This window comes from Coregonus clupeaformis, chromosome 37, assembly GCF_020615455.1.
Source record: "Coregonus clupeaformis isolate EN_2021a chromosome 37, ASM2061545v1, whole genome shotgun sequence".
NCBI classification, from domain to species: Eukaryota; Metazoa; Chordata; class Actinopteri; order Salmoniformes; family Salmonidae; genus Coregonus; species Coregonus clupeaformis.
In genome coordinates, this window is record NC_059228.1 from 15,359,636 (window position 1) to 15,386,720 (window position 27,085).

Sequence of the window (27,085 nt, forward strand, 5' to 3'; positions counted from 1 at the left end):
ACAAGATGATGGTTAGAGTGCTGGCAACAGCATTCCACAAAAGCTGTCATGACATAATGTACGTTCTTAGCAGTTCAATAGAGTAATCCCTTTCAGCTTAATTCATTTTATGTTTGTTTGGTTGCATTTTAGTTTTTGACCTGATCCCATCCCCTAGAGACCCACAGTCCCATTAATTTCCTGGCTTAGAGGAAGAGGACAGAATAGAATATTTAGTTTTTTCAAATAATTTATTATAATACATAAATACATTTTATTTTGCATCTTACTGGCATACCATGCCAGACACAAAGACAGAACTTGACGTAATGATAAAATAATGACAGAAGCACAGAGTACATGTACAGGACAGTACGGTACTTTACAACCTAAGCCAGGTGTTTTCTAGCCTCACCATCTCAGACCCAATAGATGAGCCTCTCCCATTACATTATTCTCTTTCTGTCACCTGGTCTGGATCTCTTTGAGAGATTTTTATGGTTCTTATTCTACCCAGCAATTCCATCAAGCTGGTGAACCTGTGTTCCATCTTCATAAGCACATGGCTAACAGCTGCCGGATTCATACATTTGGTAAGTGGCCGGGCGGGGGGGTTGTGCTACGGGGGAGTAAGGGAGGTGAGAACTCCTAACGCTTGGTCCGAAAACAACCTCTAGCCCCTCCCTTCCCCCTGGATGTGTGGCAGATCTGGAGTGCTGAAGGGTCCCAGACCAACCCCTACCCCCTACCCCCTGGGCACTCCTGTCGGTTTGAAACGATCGGATAGGTATGTAAGCAATACGGAACTAAATGTATACAGTTGTGGTCACTAAAAAGTTAGATATATTTTATTAAACCCTGCACTGCGCTACAGGTGTTTTTGTGACAAACTATTGCTGGGATACCCTACAGCACCGTGTTGCACACCCATTGTGGCAATAGTTCTGCCAGTACCAAAATACAACATTTTCAGTGCCCGCAACTGTATGAAAGTTCCCAGCCTATCTGAAGGCAAGGTGAAGCAGCAAATTACCATATTGCTTAAACCTATCCGATCCTCTCAGATCCACAGCAGGGCCTAGGGGGTAGGGGCGGGCTTGATTTGGGAATCAGCATGTTAGTTAAAAAGACTAGGTGGGCGCCGTCTTCGTATAGCCCCCACCTACCCGGTTCAGATGTGCTGCCACCCTAGGGGAGGGGGCTAGGGATTGCCTTCGGACCGGCCAATAGAGGGTGTTTCCATGTGATGATGAAGAGTTAGGGGCGCTTTAATCAATCAGTAGAACTACAGATCAATGTCTGTCCTTTTGAATCAGTAAAACTACAGATCATTTAATCAAATCTGACCTTTTTTCACTTTTTCTGTTATTTCTTACAAACAGCTGGCTCAAGTTGTCAGTACATTTATGTCAATGGCTCAACCAACAGTACAGTAACACACCAACCAATACAGCATTAGAACATGCAGGAGGATACTGCTAACCTCCTGACACTAGATGGCAGCATCAGATCAACCAGAAATCCTGTTTATCAGATTAGAATGAAAGCACATCAGTTCACCAGGGCCAGATTCAATCAAACTTGTGTTGAGAAGGTCGTATGCAGGGCCTTTGTTTGCAAACTGCTGCCCGAAGTGTCAGACCCATGTCGTGTTCAGTTCAGTTGTTCCGAACTGGAGGCACTAACCAGTGGAGGAGGTACTCGGTAGTGTTACAGCATCCTCAACCACGCAGGAAATGGATTAATCCGCGGGAAGACATGTTTGTTGGCTACTGTGTAAACTCTGCAATGCTGGTTTGATTGACTCTTAAGACCATGTTGGTGGTAGGATGAACCTATATAACCTGCATGCATAGAATTTATAGAACCTGCTTCAGAGGTTGTGATCAAAATCCTTCCAAAGTTTTTGCTTCTGACTGACATTCTACCCTGTTCAAATCTCCTTCCCGCTCCTGTTTCTAGGTGGAAAACTCAGGGGATCCTTGGGAAAACTTCCAAAATTCCCAGTCACTTTCCTATTGGGAATGTGTCTACTTGCTCATGGTCACTATGTCAACAGTGGGCTACGGGGATGTCTATGCAAAAACCACCCTGGGACGCCTGTTCATGGTCTTCTTCATCCTCGGGGGTTTGGTAAAACAAAGTTTTCTCTCCCCACCTCCCCCTTGCCCCCCACCCTCAACCTGCCTGTCCCCATCTTCACACCATAGAACTGTTAAACCAGACAGCAAAATCAGTAAACGATACTTTAGACCTCAATGTCTTACTCAACATTATTACCTGTTTAGTATTTTGCAATGTAGCTTTATGCTAGTTTAGCAATGTTTACATAGCACTGTTAAGCTTACCTATTTAGATATGTACAGTATACCTACCTGCTTACACTACTATCAATGTTATTTGTCTGTTGGTGTTATTGCAGTGATGCCTCCTGTAGTAGCCTGTATCTGGGTACTGTAGTTTCTCCCCTTGCCCCCCTCCCTATAGCGTGTGGGTTGTATTGGTCTGAAGAGTAGTTCTAAGATAATGTACTACACCTGCAGTCTGATGATGTTGTTGTTGCCGTTCTTCTTAAAGCAGTCTGCGATTTCAGGACTACTCCCTTCCTCTCGTGTCCCTCCCCACTATTCCAACAAACACAGTGGCAGGAAGACCAGGCCTAGGCCAGCCTGAGTGTTACCATAGCGACTGCAGCTCTTTTTCCCCTCTGACATTTAACCCCAGTCAGACCAGCACCCCCTAGAAGAAAAGGGGCTCAGGTAGATGATCAAAGATTTGAATAGTTATACAGTTAGCAAACGGCTCAAAGGTTTGAATTGCTATACAGTTAGCAAACTTCTCAAAGGTTTGAATAGCTATACCGTTAGCAAACAGCTCAAAGATTTGAATAGCTATACAGTTAGCAAACTTCTCAAAGGTTTGAATAGCTATACAGTTAGCAAACTTCTCAAAGGTTTGAATAGCTATACAGTTAGCAAATAGCTCAACGGTTTGTGAATAGCCAAACTGTTAGAGAATAACCCAACAGGTAGTGGGTAGCTAAATGGCTAGCAAAGCGCTCTACAGCTAAACAGTCATCATAAAGAACTAAACAGTGCTAGCATAATATTGACATTGACATAGGCAGGAAAATATCATTACTGTACCTCAGGACAGGACAGCAGGCTGCAACAGTTTGCCAAATGCATCCAGCTCATTCCCACTGCCCTCCAAATGAGTCTTAATGTGTTTTGCAGCTGTGGACCATCAGGCCGGCCTGCTCAAATCAACCTGCCACATCATTGGTGTTTGTTGGACAAAACATGGCACATAGGTTTTTTTCCCCCTCTTCTCTTTGCCACTTCCAGATATTTTGGACACTATTACAGATCGACCGTTGTTGGTCGGCTGTGACGATATTTATGCTTTTTTTTTTTTCTTCCCAAAACCAATGACCCTTAAAAACTGGGGTTTTCTTAATACAAATATTTTGTTTTGATTTTACCCCCGAAATTATTTAAAAAAACATTGATTGGGCAACGCAGCGCTATCTCTTAGTTTGTTCTCTTCTTTAAAGTGTCAGTGAGAACTACAAGAGAAACTTCTGGACACTAACATCCCCCCAGTTTTTCAGCATTTGCACATTTATTTGATATCTTAAGAACTCTGTTTGGATTTAAGCGCCCGCTAGCCGGCTCCCCCTCCACTTCCTCTATGACCTAGTGTCTTCTTTAGTCTCTTCTTCTGTCTCCTATCTTCTCCTTAGGCCATGTTTGCCAGCTACGTCCCTGAAATCATAGAGTTAATAGGAAACCGCAAGAAATATGGTGGTTCCTATAGTGCGGTTAATGGGAGAAAGTAAGTATTTTCCGTAAGGTTCTGCTGTCTTTCCTTGTACGCGGTAGAACCCTTTCTGCATGCCCTTTTCTTTCTCTGTTCCATGCATGTAGGCCATGTTTGCTCGCTACGTGCCAGAAATTGCTGCTCTCATCCTTAATCGGAAGAAATACGGAGGGAGTTATAACTCAACACGAGGCAGAAAGTAAGTCCAAATCCAGACAAGGTGTGTTTGTGTGACACGAGTGCGCCCCCCTCAGGTTTAGAGTGGTATGGGGGGTTGATTCACCAAATTACCATTACTGTAGTCACACTGCGTGACTGGAGACCTTGGCCATAAGGACACATGTCCATGTCACTTTACTCTCTCTCTCTCTCTCTGTCTCTCTCTCTCTCTCTCTCTCTCTCTCTCTCTCTCTCTCTCTCTCTCTCTCTCTCTCTCTCTCTCTCTCTCTCTCTCTCTCTCTCTCTCCCTGTCTCTCTCTCTCTCCCTATCTCTCTCTCTCTCCCTGTCTCTCTCTCTCTCCCGGTCTCTCTCTCTCTCTCCCTGTCTCTCTCTCTCTCTCTCTCTCTCTCTCTCTCTCTCTGTCTCTCTCTCTCTCCTATCTCTCTCTCTCTCCCTGTCTCTCTCTCTCTCCCGGTCTCTCTCTCTCTCTCTCTCTCTCTCTCTCTCTCTCTCTCTCTCTCTCTCTCTCTCTCTCTCTCTCTCTCTCTCTCTCTCTCTCTCTCTCTCTCTCTCTCTCTCTCTCTCTCTCTCCCTGTCTCTCTCTCTCTCCCTATCTCTCTCTCTCCCGGTCTCTCTCTCTCTCTCCCTGTCTCTCTCTCTCCCTGTCTCTCTCTCTCCCTGTCTCACTCTCTCCCTGTCTCTCTCTCCCTGTCTCTCTCTCTCCCTGTGTCACTCTCTCCCTGTCTCTCTCTCTCCCTGTCTCACTCTCTCCCCCCTGTCTCATTCTCTCCCCCTGTCTCACTCTCTCCCTGTCTCTCTCACTCCCTGTCTCTCTCTCTCCCTGTCTCTCTCTCTCCCTGTCTCTCTCTCTCCCTGTCTCACTCTCTCACTGTCTGTCTTCTCTAATCTCTCTCTCTCTCTCTGTCTCTGTCTGTCCCTCACTCAGTGCTCACTTGAAGTCCATCCTTGTGCTTTTGTTTTTATTTGTTACTTTGAAACATCCTATGTGCTGCATCTTAATTCATTTAAACTAGAGCTTTCATGACTACATTGTAGACATATGGTATTAATATGTGATGACTTAGAATATGTGTTGTCCTACTTCTTAATTCCGAAACCGTCCAATGACATTCCTCCAATTGTGCTCTCACTATAAGGACGAATCAGGATCATGATGATACATCATTGTAAAGAACTAGTCATGAAACCCCTACTATCTGCTGTAAAAATGTACACGTTTCTGCTTCACAAGAATATAGAAAACAATATAATCCTCATATGCATTATTATTGGTGGTCTTTTAGAAGCATCATCAATCTCAATGACATTGCAGGATATTATTTTCTTGCTTTCATTTTGCTTGAGTTACTCCGCATGAGACATGCTTTTTATTTGTATTCATTTGCATAATTTATCTGCATGTTCTAAGTGACCTGAGCTCCCCTCCGTTGGCTTTTTCACGTTTCATGGTTCCCATGGCAAACTGTACAAAAAGCTCAACTTCTTGTCTTGTCACCGCCAGCCGCATCACCTCTGCTCGACATGACTCTGGCCCTGATCTTCAGTCAGCTCCTACACCCTGAATGCTGGATGCCTCGCTCTCATTGGAGGCTCGCGATTGCTCTTGGCTTGCTTTGCCCGCTTGGTTCTTTGGTGTCCCGTCGTTTGGTTTGTGTGGCCGTAGTTGTGTGGGTTGGGGTGTTTTTGTGTGCGGGTGTGTGTGTGTGGATGTCCAGAACACAGTTTGTTGTGTTGTGTGTGTATTGTGGCTGAATCCCTTGTTCTGTGGCTCAAACCTCACTGCTCATCACAGCACATAGACTAACTAGCCTCATAGTTAGACACAGACTAACTAGCCTCATAGTTAGACACAGACTAACCTCACTGCTCCTCATAGTGTAGCTCAGCAGGATAGAGAAACTTCCTGCATCTCTTTCTCTCTTTCTCTCTGTCTTTCTTTTTCTTCTTCTTTCTCTTTCTTTCTTTCTTTATCTCTCTCTCTCTCTCTCTCTCTCTCTCTCTCTCTCTCTCTCTCTCTCTCTCTCTCTCTCTCTCTCTCTCTCTCTCTCTCTCTTTCTTTATCTGTCTCTCTCTCTCTCTCTCTCTCTCTGTCTCTGTCTCTCTCTCTCTCTCTCTCGCTCTCTCTCTCTCTCTCTCTCTCCTTCTCTCCCTCTCTCTCTCTCACCCACCCCCTTCCTCTCCCTCTCTGCATGGTCACGCAGGGCTGTCAGTGGCCCATACATACTGACATTCCACAGTAGAGAGAAAGCTATTAGAAACCAGTCTTTGTTTGAAGCTGTTTCCACGTCAGTGAGACACGATTGATGATATGTTATGTTTGTCTGGCGCCCTGCGTCTCCATTCACTGACGGGGTAATGAGCGAAGGATTTGTCAAAACTGCAGACTCCCTCTCTTTCACACACTCTCCCCCTTTCACACACTCTCCCACTTTCCCTATTTACCTCTCTCTCTCTCTCTCTCTCTGTGTCTCTCTCTCTCTCTCTCCCCCTGTCTCACTCTCTCCCTGTCTCTCTCGCTCCCTGTCTCACTCTATCCCTGTCTCTCTCTTTTTCCTCTCTCCTTCTCTATTTTTCTCTCTATCTCTCTTTCTCCCCCTCCTCTTCTCCTTCTCTCTGGCTTGAATGTACATGCATACATGTGGTAGTAATCAGGCCCTCAGTTCAGCCAGCCAATCACAGAGGCAACAGGATATGTTAAATACTGTGTTCATATTGTGTATGTACACTATAGATCATGACACATATACAAACACATTTGTCATAATGGTTTATTATTTCCTCTCTAGAGTACACTTTTTGGGCAAGGCAAAAGCTAAACAAGTTCACTGAACTGTGGGTTAGGAATAAATCCAACTTCCAGTTAATATACTACATATTTAAATGATTTATTTTCAGACAGAGTACAGTATCATGACATGCAAGCAAACACACACACACACACACCAGTTAGCATAGTGACAGGTCTCAGGTCGCCTACGCTGATGTCATTAAGACGAGCGTTCTGTTGGCTCTCAACTCGCTGCACTCATGGCCTTATGGTTCTCATTAGGGCTCTGTGATTTTCATAACAGCTCTGTGGTTTCCATTAGGCCCCACTAAAACAGAGGGGCTGGCGTGGAATCTGAATGTGTTAGTTCTCTGAGGGCCTGTGAAGGCTAGCAGCCTGAGGTGTGGAGACCTGGTGACTCTCATCCCTGTCACATATATTATATAGTATGTTCAGCACGCTCCCTCTAGTGTGCATTAGGGAATTTAATGCACATTTATTAACATAAATAAATAGCCCAATTATTGTGACACGGAACATGTAGTTATCTACATGAATAACATTACAGTATACAGTATATAAGATATCCAGTATTCAGGTTAGATAGCATCAAAATATATCTTCCTTGTTTCTGTGGCTAATGGTATTTTTTATGCTACACCATGTTCCATTAGTTACAGTGATATAGGCCACTGTCGAGTGGAAAACACAAGAAATCTGGTGTTTTGTTGCCTTTCCTTCTGCATCCTACAGTATCAGCCTAAGGATCAGAGCGAAATCAATGGTGTGACCTCTGCTGCTGGTGTTTGAGCTGTCTGTTTGATGTGGTGAAGTATTTAATGTGTTCCTGATGATATGATTTGTTATATTGTTGATATCCTGCATGGTGTGTAATGCACGTTCTCAGACTTCCCTTGTGCATTTTGGTGTGATGCTGTGTACCTTTTATTGTGGCGCTTGGTATTTGTGTGTAATATTTTCTCATATGTTCTGTGCCACCGTGATTGTACACCCAACTTTTGTTTTTTGAGTGTGATGTTTCATTGAGGAGTCCAGGGTTGAATATGCTTAAAATAAGTTATATTTTTTTCCAGCAGGCAGCCTAGCGGTTAGAGCGTTGGGCCAGTAACCGAAAGTTTACCGTCAAGGTGGAAATCTGTCTGTGTCCTTGAGCAAGGCACTTAACCCTAATTTGCTCCAGGGGCACTGCACTTCTATGGCTGACCCTGTAAAACAACACATTTCACTGCACCTATCTGGCGTATGACAATAATTTAAAAAAAACATATAATTGTTGAATCATGTATCCTTACTACTCCTTTAAATATGTAGCCAAATACCTTCCTTGGCTTGGATACCGTGCTGTTGTCTCTAATGCTAGCCCTGGCACACCAATAGGGGAAATCATCAGTAGTCTGTCCGTCCTTTAATGAAGTCAACTGAATCGTTTATACTCCCAACAATTGTTCCGCTAAAAAAAAATCTGTCAAGCTCCACTGATAACTAATATATTCATGGAGAAGAGATGTCTGAGATGAGATGTGTGTGTGTGTGTGTGTGTGTGTGTGTGTGTGTGTGTGTGTGTGTGTGTGTGCGACCACGCCTGTATGTGTGCATGCTCTCTTAACGCAGCGCCACAAAACAGCCAGACACTACGCTGCACAAATCCCATTTACTCAGCCTCTGAAGATGACTTCTGGAGATTGGGAGTAGGAAAACAAGATGTTTATGTCTCCCTGAATGGGACACATCATCTTCTGCCAACTGCTGCAGGCTCCTCACTAAGACCTCTGCTCATCATCTGATCTAACCAGACAGAGCTCGCAGCCTCATTCCATCACGGGATAGCCAGGCCAGGGCCCACCATGCAATCATCACTGCTCTTTTAAATGCTTAAAGGGATGATGGCCAGATCTGTAAAGATCATTATGTTATGCTCAATGGCTACCAGGCCGTGTGTTGTCACCATGTTATGTCCACCAGGTGATGTCTACTCCCTGACCTCTGGCCATGTCCACCTCAGTCTGCTTTAAACCTCCTTAATGTGCTTCAGTGGCACTTGGTCACAATGATCTGGACTGGACTTCATCACCAACTGATACAGACTTCCTTACCATTCATATTCACACCACCTGAGAATTCACTCACTCTCTGTTACAGTTGAGTCCTCCATATACAACAGGAGTTAATGTATGATCTAATGGTCTCATCTTCTCCCAGTATGAGAACATGGGCTTGGATCAGAGTGTGGTGGGTTAGAACCAGGAGTTGGAACTGGTTGGAACAGAACAGAAAACTGAAAAATTTATTGAGGAACAGAATCAGAACCAAGAACAAAAGTGATCTATACTGTTCCGGAACAGAACTGTTATTTAAAAATGAATGGGAACCGGTTAATAATGTTATTTTACGTTCCAGGGCATTATTTTCTAGTCCGACAAAAAAACGCAACAAAGTGCCTATGCAAAGCCCTCACTCCGTCACTCAGAAACGTATTCCAGTGTCTGCCTACCTGCCAGCTGACAATCTTTGGTGTGTGTGCGTGTGTAGGCCCCTCCCCCTCCGAAGCATAGTTTACTAGCCTACTGACATTACAAGCGTGATTCAGAAATTAGGGAGAGATTTTTAATTAGAGAAAAATTGGTTATCTTTTTCAATGCTAGTTAAGGATATTATAGTTATCACGTTTCACATTGGATTTATGAACTACAAAAAGGTAAGACGTGTTTTTATTTTAATTCTGGTGCTGCTCTGCACACACAAGCTTGTTAGCTAGCTAGCTCTGTTCCAACATTAAGCCAACTCTCGGAAGTTCAAAGACATTCAAAGTTCCTTCAAAGAAGCCGCTCCTCCGTAGGTATAATTCTGTGGGCCTAATTCAGATAATGCTCTTCAAGCCAAGCGTCCTCCTCCAACCTCTCTCGCTCTCTCCCCACCCACAGTCCCATCTCACGCCCTACACTTGCCTGTCCAATGCATGTAAACAACTATAGCTTGCCCGCTCCAGCAAGCTGCACTCTCCCGATGATTGGTGAAGTAATTTAATGTCGAGTTAAATGTAAAAAAAAAAAAAAAAGATTTCAGATGTTAAAAAGGAACAGAAAGGAACAATATAAACCATTACTGTTTTGAGGTTCGAACTGGTTCAGAACTTTATTTTGCTGTTCGAAACAGTGGAACTGAACCAAAAAAATAAATGGTTCTGTTCAGAACGAATTATTTTGGTTCCAATCCCTGGTTAGAACAGATTGAGTCTGATGAGTTAAGTCTTGTAAAGTGAACAGACCAAACTAAAGCTCTTCAGTGAGTCAGTAACCCAATACACAGACAGTCTAACTGCCCCACATCTCTTTAGTTAGCAGATAGAGCCATAGCCATTACACAGATTGTCTTACATACACCGTCTCTGTGTCCAATGTAATCCCCTGGATGATTAGAGGCTGGAGTCAACGAGAGTATGTTTGGGATTCTCTTTATTTGCGGTTTGGCTTTGAATGCTGGCTTGATAACATTGAGTTAGTTTTGCCAAGTACAAATGAGACCGTTGGTAAAGATGAATGGTTAAAACTGTATTTAATCCTGTGGATTAGTTGAATTATGTAGTGTTTCAACCTACTACTTTAGCTGGGTCGTTCCACGAAATAAGTGCCTTTTTGTCCCTTTGGTATTTTAAGTTTAAATTGTGCACCAATATAGAATTTTAAAAGCCTGTTCTATTCAATGAAGTGCCCTTTAATATAGACCACATGGAGAATTCAATACATCAGATTTGTAATATGAATAAAGACTGGCTAAAGAGCCAAAATTCAGCATTTTTACATGTCCCTCTGTGCATCCTCTGTGACTTCCAGGAAGATGTTAGCCCACTTCACCCCAACATTTCTCAAAGTTTTCACCATCATTGTAAAGCCCTAGTTATTTTGTTGATTTGACCAAGTCATTTCTGAAAATCATAATTGATTTAATGTGATTTAATGTTAAGGTAAAAAATAACTGTCCCTCAAGGTCAACCCTGTTATGTGAACTGAACTCTCGTTTTAATATAGTGAAACTATTCATTTTTAAATATATATTTGTAACGAAACATTGAACATCTAATAGTCAAATCATAGTGTAAAAACAGTTGAGTTGGTTCTACTCTTTTTGGCCATTTTCTGGTGTTTTGTGGTGGAAAACTGAGCAGGACGAGCATAACACGACAGCCCTGTTACCTGTTGTTAGATAGACAGGCTAGACATGCATTCAATTGCCCCTCCCTGTTTCACTCAACAAGCTTCCATTCCCCCTTTATGGCTGATTTAAGATGAAATCATCAACCCTGTTACGGTCAACCCTGTTACTTTATTTGGCACTTAACAGGTACTTACTATAGTCATTTTCTATTACCTTTTGAGATGGAAAACATGTTTTTTTATTAAGTTGAACATGTGCTCTTAATGACAGAATGTAAACATTTGGTGAAATCAAAAGTTTTAATTCACCAAGTTACACATCTCAAAAGACACCGAATTGGTGGAACGACCCCGCTATGAAGGCTTTGGGAAACCCATGGGTAGCTTGCCACTATCTCTGCTTTGAGCTAGACAACAGAAGTAAAGGCATATTTTGAGTCACCTGAACAGGCTTGATATGGTACAGAGAATAGGAGCAGCATCTCTGTCCAAACTGACTCAAATCTACTCAAGTATGAGTGAAGCTCTTTGAGTATTACTGTGAAACCCTCTCTATCTGAGATCCTCTCTCTCTGGAGTGGATCATCACCGTCTGACACTGGAGCCCAGAGTGGAACCATGGGACAAACAAGGTCACGACCCCAGCAATCCCCAATTTGTCCCAATCTATCCTCCTCCTGAATTCAGCAGTGCTCTCTGTCTGACATAGAACTCAACTCCACTGAAACACAGTATCCTGCCATCCACACGTCAACCAGCCTCAAGTCCTGTTTAGAGGTCCTGTCAGCCGCAGACCAAGACATTTCTTTAGAAGGCTTTTAGTAATGCCTTGTATGAAAGCGTGCGCGTATTGATGTACATGTCTTTGTCAACATATATTTGGCTCTCAGAGGGTCGGTTTGGCACAAGGGGACGGTTTCCTTATTGAGAACTGATGACAATCTAAACTAGAACATGTACTGTGTGATTTATATTTGAGGTCACTTTAAAGTGGTTCAAAGCTCAGGGTTTGATTACACATGCCATGTCAGATTTACCCCCCTACAAAAAACAAACTACAGTATTCACTTTTGTGGGGATTGCTTTTACTGAAAAGAAACCCACATAAAAAGTAATGGCTAGTTTTCAAAATACATTTGCCTGACACAAAATAGATTGAATTGGGAATTAGAGTTGTGAGTGCTTTGAATGATGTGTGTTCTTTTCGAGGTATGCCAGTGTTGGTTGGGATTTATGTTGCCTCGCTCAAATTGATTTCTCCCCCCCTTCTCCAGGCACATTGTGGTTTGTGGTCATATTACGCTCGAAAGTGTCTCCAACTTCCTCAAAGACTTCCTACACAAGGACAGGGATGATGTCAATGTAGAAATAGTTTTTCTCCATAAGTAAGTACATGTTTCACTACCTCACTTGGAACCATTACACAGGGTAGTTAAACACTAAATTATGTCAACATAAAGCATAGGAAACTACAAATCCCAACTTGCATTTGTGTCCTAACTGTCATCCCCTGTCCCCCCCTCTCTGTCTCTCTCTCTCTCTCTCTCTTTTTTTCTTCTCTACCCCCCCTCCTCCCTCCCTCCCTCTCTGTGTTCCTGTAGTATTTCCCCTAATCTTGAGCTGGAAGCCTTGTTCAAACGCCACTTTACCCAGGTAGAGTTCTACCAGGGATCTGTTCTCAACCCTCACGATCTGGCCAGAGTGAAGGTACTGTACTAGCATGTAATGCTGTTATGCATCATATTCCTCTATACTGTAGTTACATGGTGAAATGCTGTGCATGAAAAACACAACAAGAAAAAAGGCCAATACTCCTCATACCACCTTGTAAGAGTGACAACGTTTCGATCCAAGTTGGATCTTTGCTTTGACCTGAGGAAGATCAATCTGGGGTTGAAATGTTGTGATATTTGACCTGAGGAAGATCAATCTGGGGTTGAAACGTTGTAATATTTGACCTAAGGAAGATCAATGTGGGGTTGAAACTTTGTGATATTTGACCTGAGGAAGATCAATCTGGGGTTGAAATGTTGTGATATTTGACCTGAGGAAGATCAATCTGGGGTTGAAATGTTGTGATATTTGACCTGAGGAAGATCAATCTGGGGTTGAAACGTTGTGATATTTGAAGGTGAGGAAGATCAATCTAGAGTTGAAACGTTATGATATTTGACCTGAGGAAGATCAATCTGGGGTTGAAACGTTGTGATATTTGAAGGTGAGGAAGATCAATCTAGAGTTGAAACGTTTTGATATTTGACCTGAGGAAGATCAATCTGGGGTTGAAACGTTGTTATATTTGACCTGAGGAAGATCAATCTGGGGTTGAAATGTTGTGATATTTGACCTGAGGAAAATCAATCTGGGGTTGAAATGTTGTGATATTTGACCTGAGGAAGATCAATCTGGGGTTGAAACGTTGTAATATTTGACCTGAGGAAGATCAATCTGGGGTTGAAACGTTGTGATATTTGACCTGAGGAAGAACAATCTGGGGTTGAAACGTTGTAATATTTGACCTGAGGAAGAACAATCTAGAGTTGAAACGTTGTGATATTTGACCTGAGGAAGATTAATCTGGGGTTGAAACGTTGTAATATTTGAAGGTGAGGAAGATCAATCTGGGGTTGAAACGTTGTAATATTTGACCTGAGGAAAATCAATATGGGGTTGAAACGTTGTAATATTTAAAGGTGAGGAAAATCAATCTGGGGTTGAAACGTTGTGATATTTGACCTGAGGAAGATCAATCTTGGGTTGAAACGTTGTGATATTTGAAGGTGAGGAAGATCAATATGGGGTTGAAACGTTGTAATATTTGATGGTGAGAGGGTTTCTGCTGTGTATTCTCTACCTCTGTAACTCGTCATGGTTCCCTGTATAGATTGAGTCAGCAGACGCCTGTCTGATTCTGGCTAATAAGTACTGTCCAGATCCCGATGCTGAAGACGCCTCCAACATCATGAGGTAATGATGATGATGATGATGATGATGATACATATCTGGAGAAAGGACTGGGTATACAGTATGTGTTCAAAAATATATGTTTTGAATTTGTAGGGTCATCTCTATCAAGAACTATTCCCCCAAGATACGAATTATCACTCAGATGTTACAATACCATAACAAGGTGGGTCAGCACATCACTCCTACGCTTCCTGCAATGTGGCACTTAATGATAACTATGGTTCAAACACGTGTGTGTGTGTGTGTGTGTGTGTGTGTGTGTGTGTGTGTGTGTGTGTGTGTGTGTGTGTGTGTGTGTGTGTGTGTGTGTGTGTGTGTGTGTGTGTGTGTGTGTGTGTGTGTGTGTGTAGGCTCACCTGCTCAACATTCCTAGCTGGAACTGGAAGGAGGGTGATGATGCTATCTGTCTAGCAGAGCTGAAGGCTGGCTTCATAGCGCAGAGCTGTCTGGCCCAGGGCCTCTCCACCATGCTGGCCAACCTCTTCTCTATGAGGTCCTTCATCGAGGTAACATTGACACAACATTAACACAACCTTTTCAGAATGATCTCTTTCACAGAGATCACTTTAACACATCCTTTCAATAACACTGTTCTCTTTCATTGAGGTAATAATAATAATAATAATATGCCATTTAGCAGACGCTTTTATCCAAAGTGACTTACAGTCATGCGTGCATACATGTTTATGTAGTCCCGGGGATCGAACCCACTACCCTGGCATTACAAGCGCCATGCTCTACCAATTGAGCTACTGTTGCTACTGTAATGTTGACACAATGTCAGTAGGGTAACCAACATTACCACAACCTTTTCACAATGTTTTCTTTCATTGAGGAAACATTGACACAATCTCTTCTCAATACAACATTCATCAAGGAAACATTCCTTCAGCAGCACTATTAGCCAGGTTACTATCCCATTACTTATTATGGGATAGATATGTGGTTCCATGGGAGTCCTGAGCTCTGGTCTGCTGAGTGAGACATCTCTGAGGGAGTGTTTTCATTCAGAATCACAACTGTCTTTCAGTCAGTCTGGGTTATCCTTTTTATCTGTAGGGATCTTGGCACTCAGCTTTGAAAGAGCTGGTCTTCATGTCGTAAAGCTGATGGAGGAGTTTATAATGGGCGGGCTTATGAGGTCTGGATGGAGAAGAGACATCTGATGGCCATATTCCCATCCTGAAAATATAGAGTAAGACATAGAAAATAGATGGACCATTGACGCCAAACCATAACAGGTGATCTAAGCTGTGAATGAAAAGGCATTGCCCTCGTTATAGAGGGAATTAAAAGATGAGATAGGCTCTCATCATCTATGACAGCTGCAAAGCTTTCAGGAAACTCATCCATCATCGTCCATGGCAGCTCAGTGGATATAATGTAGCCTGTCTACCCTCTAGAACATCAGAAAAATAAGGGAGGAATCACTGCTCATGAGAAGAAGGAACTAAGACCTACAGTATTAGTTGTGAAGCGATACAGCCCTTGTCAGTCAGAACTAATGCTAGGCCAAGCCTGGTGAAGCAGCTTGGACCTGATATACTGGGACCAAGTCAGCAGGCCCTTCCTTTCACTGTTGGTCGTTTTTCAACAAAAACAGTCAACCAAAACGTTAAACTCAAATCATACTGTTGTTTTATAGCAGGATAAAAACATGGAATATATTATAAAAATCTTTGGCAACTGAAAGTCAATGTCAAAATGAATGACCGAAGATCATGAAATGATTATGAAACTATAATAAATTATATTAGGATCCATTTTGAATGGAGTAATTAAAATAGTTATGTGATAGAGGTGGCCTCTTCTGATTCTGTCAGCATGTCCTAGAGAGATCTCCATAAACATATGAATATAGAGACAGAATGCCATAAACAGAATGCCATAAACAGAATGCCATAAACAGAATGCTATAAACAAAATGCTATAAACAAAATGCTATAAACAGAATGCTGTTAACAGAATGCCATAAACAGAATGCTGTAAACAGAATGCTATAAACAAAATATTATAAACAGAATGCTGTAAACAGAATGCTATAAACAAAATGTTATAAACAGAATGCTATAACCAGAATGCTATTAACAGAATGTTATAAACAGAATGCTATAAACAGAATGCTTATAGTGCATGTTGGGTTGCACTTGAAGACAGATTATTGTGAGGCCTCTTAATGAGGTGAAGAGTGATGTGTCTGACAGCCGTTTTTCAGCACAGCTCTTACTAGGTCATTAAAGAGGATGCGTTCCAAATTGCACCCTATTCCCTATTTAGTGCACTACTTTTGACCAGGGTCCATAGCGTTAATGGGAATAAGGTGCACTCATGGAGAAATATCAGAAATAACAGTTCTGGGACATTCTGATGCAGATGTCTGTAATGAGCATGTGTGAGAATGGGAGAGGCGGGATCTGGATGAAGTTCATCATCAGGCCATGTTTTTTTACCAAGGCGATAATAGGCCATCGTCATGGCAGTTTGTCGTCACGCAGGACCAAATGAAAGGACACCCTCGATTAGTGTTCCCCCAAAGATGCCTGACCAATTGCAATTGCTTTTACCCCAGACAGGCGAGATGCGTGAGTGTGTTAGTTATGGAGGAAGTGTGTTCTGAGCCCCATATTAAAGCCGCTATAGCTGTCAGGAGGGGTGGAGTTATGATAGAGAGATGGGGAATGTTTCATAATGGGTCAGGATCTGAGTGTCTGCAGTTCATCAAAGTGTCTCCTCCATCGCTGTGAGACTTCTAATGAGGATGGGACTGGGAGGAAACCCAGAGGAGCTTATAAAGTGCTTAAGAAGGGTTTATAAAGGGCTAAGGTACAATGCACATTTTGCATCTGTATATGTATTTATATATGTATTTATTCATATCTATTTTCTACTTGTTGCTTCTCAGATTGAAGAGGACACATGGCAGAAGTACTATTTAGAAGGGGTAGCTAATGAGATGTACACAGAGTATCTGTCCAGTGCCTTTGTGGGGCTCTCCTTCCCAGCAGTCTGCGAGTAAGTATGACACACCACAGTCCTCTGCCCGGTACAGTACGGGTAACTCTCTCTGCTACATGTTGCTGTTCTCTTTTACTGCTACTGCTCTGTCCCTTGTAATGCTACAACTACTGAATATTAGATGGTACCAACATTAATAGTACATGAATATATTAAATAAAAATAAAAGGGACATTTTAATTTGAAAGTATTGGTGATGTTGAAATAGTAGCTACAGTGCATTCTGAAAATATTCAGACCCCTTGACTTTTTCCACATTGTGTTACGTTAAAGCCTTATTCTAAAATGTCCTCATCAATCTACACAAAATACCTCATAATGACAAAGCGAAAACAGGGTTTTAGAAATGTTAGCACATTTATTCAAAATACAAAACAGAAATACCATATTTACATAAGTATTCAGACCCTTTGCTATGAGACTCGAAATTGAGCTCAAGTTCATCCTGTTTCCATTGATCATCCTTGAGATGTTTCTACAACTTGATTGGAGTCCACCTGTGGTAAATTAAATTAATTGGACATGATTTGGAAAGGCACACACCTGTCTATATAAGGTCCCACAGTTGACAATGCATGTCAGAGCAAGAACACAGTGGCCTCCATCATTCTTAAATGGAAGAAGTTTGGAACCACCAAGACTCTTCTTAGAGCTGGCCGCCCGGCAAAACTGAGCAATCGGGGGAGAAGGGCCTTGGTCAGGGAGGTGACCAAGAACCCGATGGTCACTCTGACAGAGCTCAAGAGTTCCTCTGTGGAGATGGGAGAAACTTCCAGAAGGACAACCATCTCTGCAGCACTCCAACAATCAGGCCTTTATGGTAGAGTGGCCAGATGGAAGCCACTCCTCAGTAAAAGGCACATGACAGCCCGCTTGGAGTTTGCCAAAAGGCACCTAAAGACTCTCAGACCATGAGGAACAAGATTCTCTGGTCTGATGAAACCAAGATTGAACTCTTTGGCCTGAATGCCAAGCGTCACATCTGGAGGAAACCTGGCACCATCCCAACGGTGAAGCATGCTGGTGGCAGCATCATGCTGTGGGGATGTTTTTCAGCAGCAGGGACTAGGAGACTAGTCATGATCGAGGGAAAGATGAACGGAGCAAAGTACAGAGAGATCCTTGATGAAAACCTGCTTCAGAGCACTCAGGACCTCAGACTAGGGCGAAGGTTCACCTTCCAACAGGACAACGACCCTAAGCACACAGCCAAGACAACGCAGGAGTGACTTCAGGACAAGTCTCTGGATGTCCTAGAGTGGCCCAGCCGGAGCCCGGACTTGAACCCGATCGAACATCTCATTGTACAGGACAATGACCCAAAACACACCTCCAGGCTGTGTAAGGGCTATTTGACCAAGAAGGAGAGTGATGGAGTGCTGCATCAGATGACCTGGCCTCCACATTCACCTGACCTCAACCCAATTGAGATGGTTTGGGATGAGTTGGACCACAGAGTAAAGCAAAAAACCGCCAACAAATGCTCAGCATATGTGGGAACTCCTTCAAGACTGTTGGAAAAGTATTCCTCATGAAACTGGTTGAGAGAATGCCAAGAGTGTGCAAAGCTGTCATCAAGGCAAAGTGTGGCTCAAGGCAAAGGGTGGCTACTTTGAAGAATCTAAAATCGAAAATATATTTTTATTTGTTTAACACTTTTTTGGTTACTACATGATTCCATATGTGTTATTTCATAGTTTTGATGTCTTCACTATTATTCTACAATGTAGAAAATAGTAAAAATAAAGAAAAACTCTTGAATGAGTAGGTGTGTCCAAACATTTGACTGGTACTGTATGTAAATGTAATATTTCAGTTATTTTTAATAAATTTGCAAACATTTCTACAAACCTGTTTTTACTTTGTCATTATGGGGTATTGTGTGTAGATTGATGAGGAGAATTTTAAAAAATATGTACATTTTAGAATAAGGCTGTAACGTAACAAAATGGGGTCTGAATACTCTCCTGAATGCACTGTATACATAATGTATAACCTAAAGGAGACATAGCATTCCCTTACAATCCTCTCTCTCTCTCTCTCTCTCTCTCTCTCTCTCTGGTGTGTGTGTGTGTGTGTGTGTGTGTGTGTGTGTGTGTGTGTGTGTGTGTGTGTGTGTGTGTGTGTGTGTGTGTCAGGCTGTGCTACGTGAAGCTGAAGCTGTTGCTTATCGCCATCGAGAACAAGTCGGAGCTGGGAGAGAGCAGGTTTGTGTCTCTGTGTTTCTCTCTGTGTTGGACTCTGTCTAGGACCCTGAACCTAGGATGTTGTTCAAGATTTATCTGTAAATAGTTGTCTCTGTGTTGAACCATGATAATCACTAATGCCATTTATATTACTATTAACTTGCTAACTAGTACTACATTTCACTAACCATAAATTGCCAAATCCCACACACCCCACCCCAACACCATCAGCACTGTGAACAGTTTTTTTTACACTGACAACATTCAACTGAAAATAATGCATTTATAGTTTTTAGTACATAATGAAATCACGATAAATAGTCCAGACAAAGTAATGTCTAACCACCTTGTAATTATGGCATATTTTAAGCATGTCTTTTTTTACTTTTGCTCAGCGTTTTTGTTGCCTTCTTCTTCTTCTTCTTCTTCTTCTTCTTCTTCTTCTTCTTCTTCTTCTTCTTCTTCTTCTTCTTCTTCTTCTTCTTCTTCTTCTTCTTCTTCTTCTTCTTCTTCCTCTTCTTCTTCTTCTTCTTGACATTGTATGCTTTTCTTTTGCCCATGCCAGGTTTTCCTCCACTACATAGTGCCACCATTCTCAGTGTCATCTAAACTGCATATCTCTCTGATAGTAAAATTAAATGAATTCATAGATGCAGTCTGTGTAATAAGATCAGCTATTGAGATCAAATCTAAGTACCCCCAAGTTTACTAAAGTGATCTGAAGGTCTTCAACTTTTTCTCAGAGTGCTACAGCAAGTACTTTCATTTTCCCATCATAAGGTAGACAGACAGCAAATTGAGACGTACACTGAGCATACAAAACATTAGGAACACCTGCTCTTTCCATGACATAGACTGACCAGGGGAATCCAGGTAAAAGCTATGATCTCTTATTGATGTCACTTGTCAAATCCACTTCAATCAGAAGGGGAGGAGACCGGTTAAAGAAAGATTTAGACATGGATTGTGTATGTGTGCTATTCAGAAGGTGAATGGGCAAGACAAAAGTGCCTTTGAACGGGGTATGGTAGTAGGTGCCAGGCACACCGGTTGGAGTGTGTCAAGAACTGCAACGCTGCTGGGTTTTTCACGCTCAATAGTTTCCCGTGTTTATCAAGAATGGTCCACCACTCAAAGGACATCCAGCCAACTTGACAGAACTGTGGGAAGCATTGGCGTCAACATGAGCCAGCATCCCTGTGGAATGCTTTCGACACCTTGTAGAGTCCATGATCCGACGAATTGAGGCTGTTATTTATTTTTTCTCAAAGTTTTTTAAATGATTATACAGATAACACAGACAGAACAGGTAGAGGGAAAAACACACACAGATCCCCTACCAGATCAAACCCACCCCAACCACCTATGCTCCAACAGAGCCCCACCCCGAATTGAGTCTGTTCTGAGGGCAGAAGGTGTTCCTAGTGTTTTGTCCACTCAGTGTATATTAGACTCATAATATAATTTTTCATCTCTCCTTTTATGTTAATAACAACTGTTTGATTTGAGGTTGTTTTCTTGTTGTTTGCAGAAGCCGAAAGCGGTATGCCCTCTTCCTTATCTTTCCCTACAAAGTTCCGCCCCACTCCACCACTTTAGAGCTGCTGACTTTGGGTTTAGTTTCCTAAGGATACTTTCCCAAACCCTATCTCAAAATGGGCCAATTTCTCACTCTATTTTCCATTGTCTTCCTTGTGCCTAATGCACTAACTTCTTTGCAGGCAGAGAGAGGATAGTTGAATTTGACTCGTTTGTTTCCTTGTTGATTTGTCTGTGATGTTGTTGACGTGCCCAGGCTAACACCCTCTCCTCCATTTCTACCTCCTGTTTTGAGTTTATTTCTGTCTCGCGTTGTCAGTCGTTCTGCTTAATTTCTCGCTCACTTCAGTTCTTTTTCAGTGTCTTCAGTCAGTCGTAACTGTGTGTGAATGTGGCCAGGCTGATTATTATTTTCTTTGTTTCAGTGTTATGTTCATCATCAAAACACTACTTCACAGTTCTATCGTTTTTATAGTTTTTGATAGTGTCATCTCACATATCAGTCAAGAGACACATTGTTGATATCTGAACCCCAGAAGGGTTTATTGATAAGATTATTGTTGATTTGTTGCACATTTTGGTAATATTATGGAATCGATGGATTGATTATATGTCATTGCAGCAAGCAGAGTTTGACACAAACTCAAGTTTTATTGATGATACCAACAGCATTTTGTTATGCCATGTCATATCTTAGTCAAGGCATGGAACCATTCACTTTGGATAAGTTAACATTTATCCAATGGAATTGTTCAATTTTAGTCCACGTTTCCCATGGGTGCTGCTAATCATCTTCAATCTGCATTTCATCCCTTTCTTACTGTTGTGTCCTGTGTGTGGATAATGTGTCCTGTGTGTGGATAATGTCTCCTGTGTGTGGATAATGTCTCCTGTGTGTGGATAATGTCTCCTGTGTGTGGATAATGTGTCGTGTGTGGATAATGTGTCCTGTGTGTGAGTACGTGTCCGCGTATGTGCACACGTACGTGTGTGTATATGTATGCGTTTGTGTGTGTGTGCGTTCGCTCGTGTAGTGTGTGTCTCATTCACCATGTACCCCCATACCTGTGCGTCTCCGAGTAGATGTTATCAAGTGAGGTCACTTCCTGTCAGTTTGGTGTTTACGAAACAATCCAACTGCACAGAAGTTACTGCAACAGTCTTCATCTACGTACCTGTCTCTTACCTGTACTGCAGTGGCTATGCCTGGTCTGTTTTAGCAGTGTCCTACTCACACTGTTTGCTAACGGCATGCTATAACACTCTATCACATGGGATGTGTGATGCTTACCTTGTTGCTCACAATATGAGGTTTTGATCAGTTTGGGCCTCTATGCATAATTGGGAGAAAATTACATTTTGTTATGTTTCTTTGTTATTAGATCTGAAATTGGTAAACTATGTGAAATCTCAGATTTGGGCAGCAATGTGTTTTTTGTAGTGGCTTAGTTAGTTTATTTTGTATTGTCTCGAAACAGCATGTCAAACGTGTGCCTGTTTTCTACTCTGGGGGCCATTCAATCTGATATAAAGCTCAATAGTGCAACTTTAAACTTAAGTTTAGCAAAATATCCTGCTGTTTTGTTTTGCTGTCGCTATTGATTACAGCTTTATAACTGATCCAATCACCCCCTTATTGTTGAAATATGTTGTTTGTAGAGCCCAGAGGAAAGATTTTTATCATTTGCAAATTAGTCTGTAGTTTTCAGCTGCTCTCAGCTATTTTCTGAGCCTGCATGCACTTTCTACACATCTTGTTTGTATAGACAAGTGTTTTCAAATGTGTCAGTTTAGTACAACAAACTAAAAACGTATGTTAAGTATAAAGGCCAAGCAGTAAATTATTAGTTAAGTAAAGAGTTGGTCAAGTAAAATAAAGTATTAGTAAATAAAAGAGTGAATAAAGTACAACCAGGTATTAGTAAGTCATAGATGAGCATAAACATTCAGTAAAGTACAATAAAGTATTAGTAAACACAGGATTGGTAAATTAAATCCTTAATAAAGCCTTAGTAAAGTAAAGTGATTGAAAGTAAAGCCAAAGTAAAGTCAACAGAAAGTCAAGTATTGGTAAAGTAAAGTGTTCGTAAAAGTAAACTATTTGTAAAGTTAGTAAAGTATTAGTACAACCCTTTCGTCTGGGCTCGGAGGCCAGGGGTGTTGTCCCCTGACTGTCGGTCTGTGTGTTCCGTTTGTCAGTCTCTCAGTCTGCACTCCCATCATTGATGATTCCTACCCACAGGCAACCATTAATGAGCTGGGCGTGTGTGTGTCGTCCACTCTCGTCTCAGTCTAATTCAGGGGGAATGATACAGCCTGTCTGTACAGGCACCCTACACACCTAAACACCATTCAAATCTTCAATATCTTCTTTACTGTAGACATATGTTTGAGGATACAGTAAGGATCTGTGGGGTTAGAGGGTTAGGGGTTAGAGAGAATTTTGAATATTAATATTACTTATCTATTAGATAACATTAGATGGACATTTTCCCTCAGCTACTTGGTTATTAAATAATTATCCCTAATTAATCAAAATGGACATGGATAATGTTAAGAGAAATTGCATCTCACATTTCTTAGCTGAAATACACTAAAGCAGTACTGTAGCAATACTATTTTACTATAGCAATACTAGGTTACTATAGCAAAACTAAATTACTATAGCAAAACTAAGTTACTATAGCAATACTAGGTTACTATAGCAATACTATACTAGTTTACTGTAGCAATACTAGTTTACTGTAGCAATACTAGTTTACTATAGCAATACTATACTAGGTTACTATAGCAATACTAGGTTACTATAGCAATATTGGGTTAATATAGCAATACTAGGTTACTATAGCAATACTAGGTTAATATAGCAATACTAGGTTACTATAGCAATACTATAATACACTATATAACAACACTTAAGCCTATAGCAGATACTTCCTATTCCTCTGTAGTGTTAGTCCGAGGGCTGTTAATTCCCTAGCATTCCACTATCCATTACTAACCCAGGTAACATTATCTATAATAATAAATAATAATATGCCATTTAGCAGACACTTTTATCCAAAGCGACTTACAGTCATGCGAGCATACATTTTTGTGTATGGGTGGTCCCGGGGATCGAACCCACTACCTTGGCGTTACAAGCGCCGTGCTCTACCAGCTGAGCTACAGAGGACCACGGTGGACCACGGCGCTTCTAACTGTAGTTTAACATTCTACTGGCCATTACTAACCCAGGTAACATTATCTAACTGTAGTTTAACATTCTACTGTCCAGTAATAACCCAGGTAACAGTATCTAACTGTAGAGTAACATTCCACTGTCCAGTAATAACCCAGGTAACAGTATCTAACTGTAGAGTAACATTCCACTGTCCATTACTAACCCAGGTAACATTATCTAACTGTAGTTTAACATTCTACTGTCCAGTAATAACCCAGGTAACAGTATCTAACTGTAGAGTAACATTCCACTGTCCAGTAATAACCCAGGTAACAGTATCTAACTGTAGAGTAACATTCCACTGTCCAGTAATAACCCAGGTAACAGTATCTAACAGTAGAGTAACATTCCACTGTCCATTACTAACCCAGGTAACATTATCTAACTGTAGTTTAACATTCTACTGTCCAGTAATAACACAGGTAACAGTATCTAACTGTAGAGTAACATTCCACTGTCCAGTAATAACCCAGGTAACAGTATCTAACTGTAGAGTAACATTCCACTGTCCATTACTAACCCAGGTAACAGTATCTAACAGTAGAGTAACATTCCACTGTCCATTACTAATCCAGGTAACATTATCTAACTGTAGTTTAACATTCTACTGTTCAGTAATAACCCAGGTAACAGTATTTAACTGTAGAGTAACATTCCACTGTCCAGTAATAACCCAGGTAACAGTATCTAACTGTAGAGTAACATTCCACTGTCCAGTAATAACCCAGGTAACATTATTTAACTGTAGAGTAACATTCCACTGTCCAGTAATAACCCAGGTAACAGTATCTAACTGTAGAGTAACATTCCACTGTCCAGTAATAACCCAGGTAACAGTATTTAACTGTAGAGTAACATTCCACTGTCCATTACTAACCCAGGTAACAGTATCTAACAGTAGAGTAACATTCCACTGTCCATTACTAATCCAGGTAACATTATCTAACTGTAGTTTAACATTCTACTGTCCAGTAATAACCCAGGTAACAGTATTTAACTGTAGAGTAACATTCCACTGTCCAGTAATAACCCAGGTAACAGTATCTAACTGTAGAGTAACATTCCACTGTCCAGTAATAACCCAGGTAACATTATTTAACTGTAGAGTAACATTCCACTGTCCAGTAATAACCCAGGTAACAGTATCTAACTGTAGAGTAACATTCCACTGTCCAGTAATAACCCAGGTAACAGTATTTAACTGTAGAGTAACATTCCACTGTCCAGTAATAACCCAGGTAACAGTATCTAACTGTAGAGTAACATTCCACTGTCCAGTAATAACCCAGGTAACAGTATCTAACTGTAGAGTAACATTCCACTGTCCAGTAATAACCCAGGTAACAGTATCTAACAGTAGAGTAACATTCCACTGTCCATTACTAACCCAGGTAACATTATCTAACTGTAGTTTAACATTCTACTGTCCAGTAATAACCCAGGTAACAGTATCTAACTGTAGAGTAACATTCCACTGTCCAGTAATAACCCAGGTAACAGTATCTAACTGTAGAGTAACATTCCACTGTCCATTACTAACCCAGGTAACAGTATCTAACAGTAGAGTAACATTCCACTGTCCATTACTAATCCAGGTAACATTATCTAACTGTAGTTTAACATTCTACTGTCCAGTAATAACCCAGGTAACAGTATTTAACTGTAGAGTAACATTCCACTGTCCAGTAATAACCCAGGTAACAGTATCTAACTGTAGAGTAACATTCCACTGTCCAGTAATAACCCAGGTAACATTATTTAACTGTAGAGTAACATTCCACTGTCCAGTAATAACCCAGGTAACAGTACCTAACTGTAGAGTAACATTCCACTGTCCAGTAATAACCCAGGTAACAGTATCTAACAGTAGTGTAACATTCCACTGTCCATTACTAACCCAGGTAACAGTATCTAACTGTAGTGTACTGTAGTTACATCTGTCCAATAGCTGATTGTCTCTGACTGCTGAGACTGAAACCACTCCATAACAACAACAATTTTAATTATTTCTGACCCACCTTCATCCCTCCTACCCCCGCACATACACCCACTCCAGAACCATGGTGAAAAAGAAAATAATTAAAATTGACCAACCAACTCATGCTGTTGTGCATTCTGTCAATCTGTGTGATTAGCCTCAGAGAAGGTGGCTAAACATGGAAACAAGGTGTTTTTCCACACAATAACACGTTAATAACCACCTCCATACGGTGACCTACTAGCCTAGCCTGTAGAGCATTTACAATACTTACATTATAACTGCTCTCCAAACAAAACAACTGGAGACTGCAGAAGCTGTGATTTCATTGACCAATCCGATCAGGCCGCTCTAGCTCGCTGGTTGTAGTACTGTAGCTCCAGCCAGAGGGTTGGTGATGTGTGTGTACCATTCCTCTTGATTAGCGCGTGAGTGTGACTCTTAACGGCCGTAATGGCTTCTAAAGAGTGTGATGTCATCTATCTCCCATTACCCAGCATCCTCATCAACCCGGGGAACCATGTAAAGATGCAGGAAGGAACTCTGGGGTTCTTCATTGCCAGCGACGCCAAAGAAGTAAAGAGGTAATAGTTATCATCCCACCATCTTGGGAAAAGACAGAAAAACGCCACAGGGAAAGTCTCAGTTTAAAGCCTTGCCTGGATTTTCTATTTTAATTCTCTTGGTGGCTAAAAGGGTCAACATACAAAGCGATTAGACATTAAACTTCTAGAGATATCTTGTTAAAAATAAAGGTTTCATTGGTAAAAAATAAAAGCCAGCTGGTAAAAGCCAACTCACAGGTCAACCCGGTGAAATGGGTCAAACTCACTAGGTGAGTTGCAAACAGAGATGATAAATGTCTATGCTGCTGTTTTCCCCCCTCAGAGCATTTTTCTACTGCAAAGCTTGTCACGATGACATCACAGACCCCAAACGGATCAAAAAGTGTGGCTGCAAACGACGTGAGTACACCTACGCCCCGCCCACAACACCCACAACACCCACACTCACCCCTCTCATGACCCACCACTCCTTCCATCCCCAACCCCTCCCCCACCTCCCACTGTCGTTGAAGTAGGATTAGGATGTGCTGTAATATGAATGATGTCATATCTCTCACTGTTTCTCGTAGGAATATCCTTTTACAGTGATAACTATATATTTTGCTATTATACCCTTTGAAATGGAAATTGCCCTAGTGGTGACCTTTAGTCCCATTTGAGAGTGTAATAACTGTGATCACAACTCCCAAA

At 41.6% G+C, this 27,085-nt stretch overlaps 1 protein-coding gene across 13 annotated transcripts in view; it reads left to right on the forward strand.

Moving 5' to 3' along the window:
* LOC121553222 (calcium-activated potassium channel subunit alpha-1) overlaps positions 1-27,085 on the forward strand; it is a 333,643-nt gene that overhangs the window by 240,114 nt on the left and 66,444 nt on the right. For 7 of the 13 annotated variants that reach the window (XM_041866231.2, XM_041866235.2, XM_041866236.2 and 4 more), the window contains exons 7-18: positions 497-572; positions 1,942-2,112; positions 3,725-3,816; positions 12,196-12,306; positions 12,523-12,628; positions 13,806-13,888; positions 13,982-14,051; positions 14,239-14,394; positions 16,791-16,900; positions 19,042-19,110; positions 26,327-26,413; positions 26,718-26,794. In XM_041866231.2, the coding sequence (XP_041722165.1) occupies positions 497-572; positions 1,942-2,112; positions 3,725-3,816; positions 12,196-12,306; positions 12,523-12,628; positions 13,806-13,888; positions 13,982-14,051; positions 14,239-14,394; positions 16,791-16,900; positions 19,042-19,110; positions 26,327-26,413; positions 26,718-26,794 (1,208 nt within the window). Of the gene's footprint in view, positions 1-496; positions 573-1,941; positions 2,113-3,724; positions 3,817-12,195; positions 12,307-12,522; positions 12,629-13,805; positions 13,889-13,981; positions 14,052-14,238; positions 14,395-16,790; positions 16,901-19,041; positions 19,111-20,620; positions 20,633-26,326; positions 26,414-26,717; positions 26,795-27,085 lie in introns of all 13 variants that reach the window. The other 6 variants (XM_041866233.2, XM_041866230.2, XM_041866232.2 and 3 more) reach the window with 1 other exon arrangement.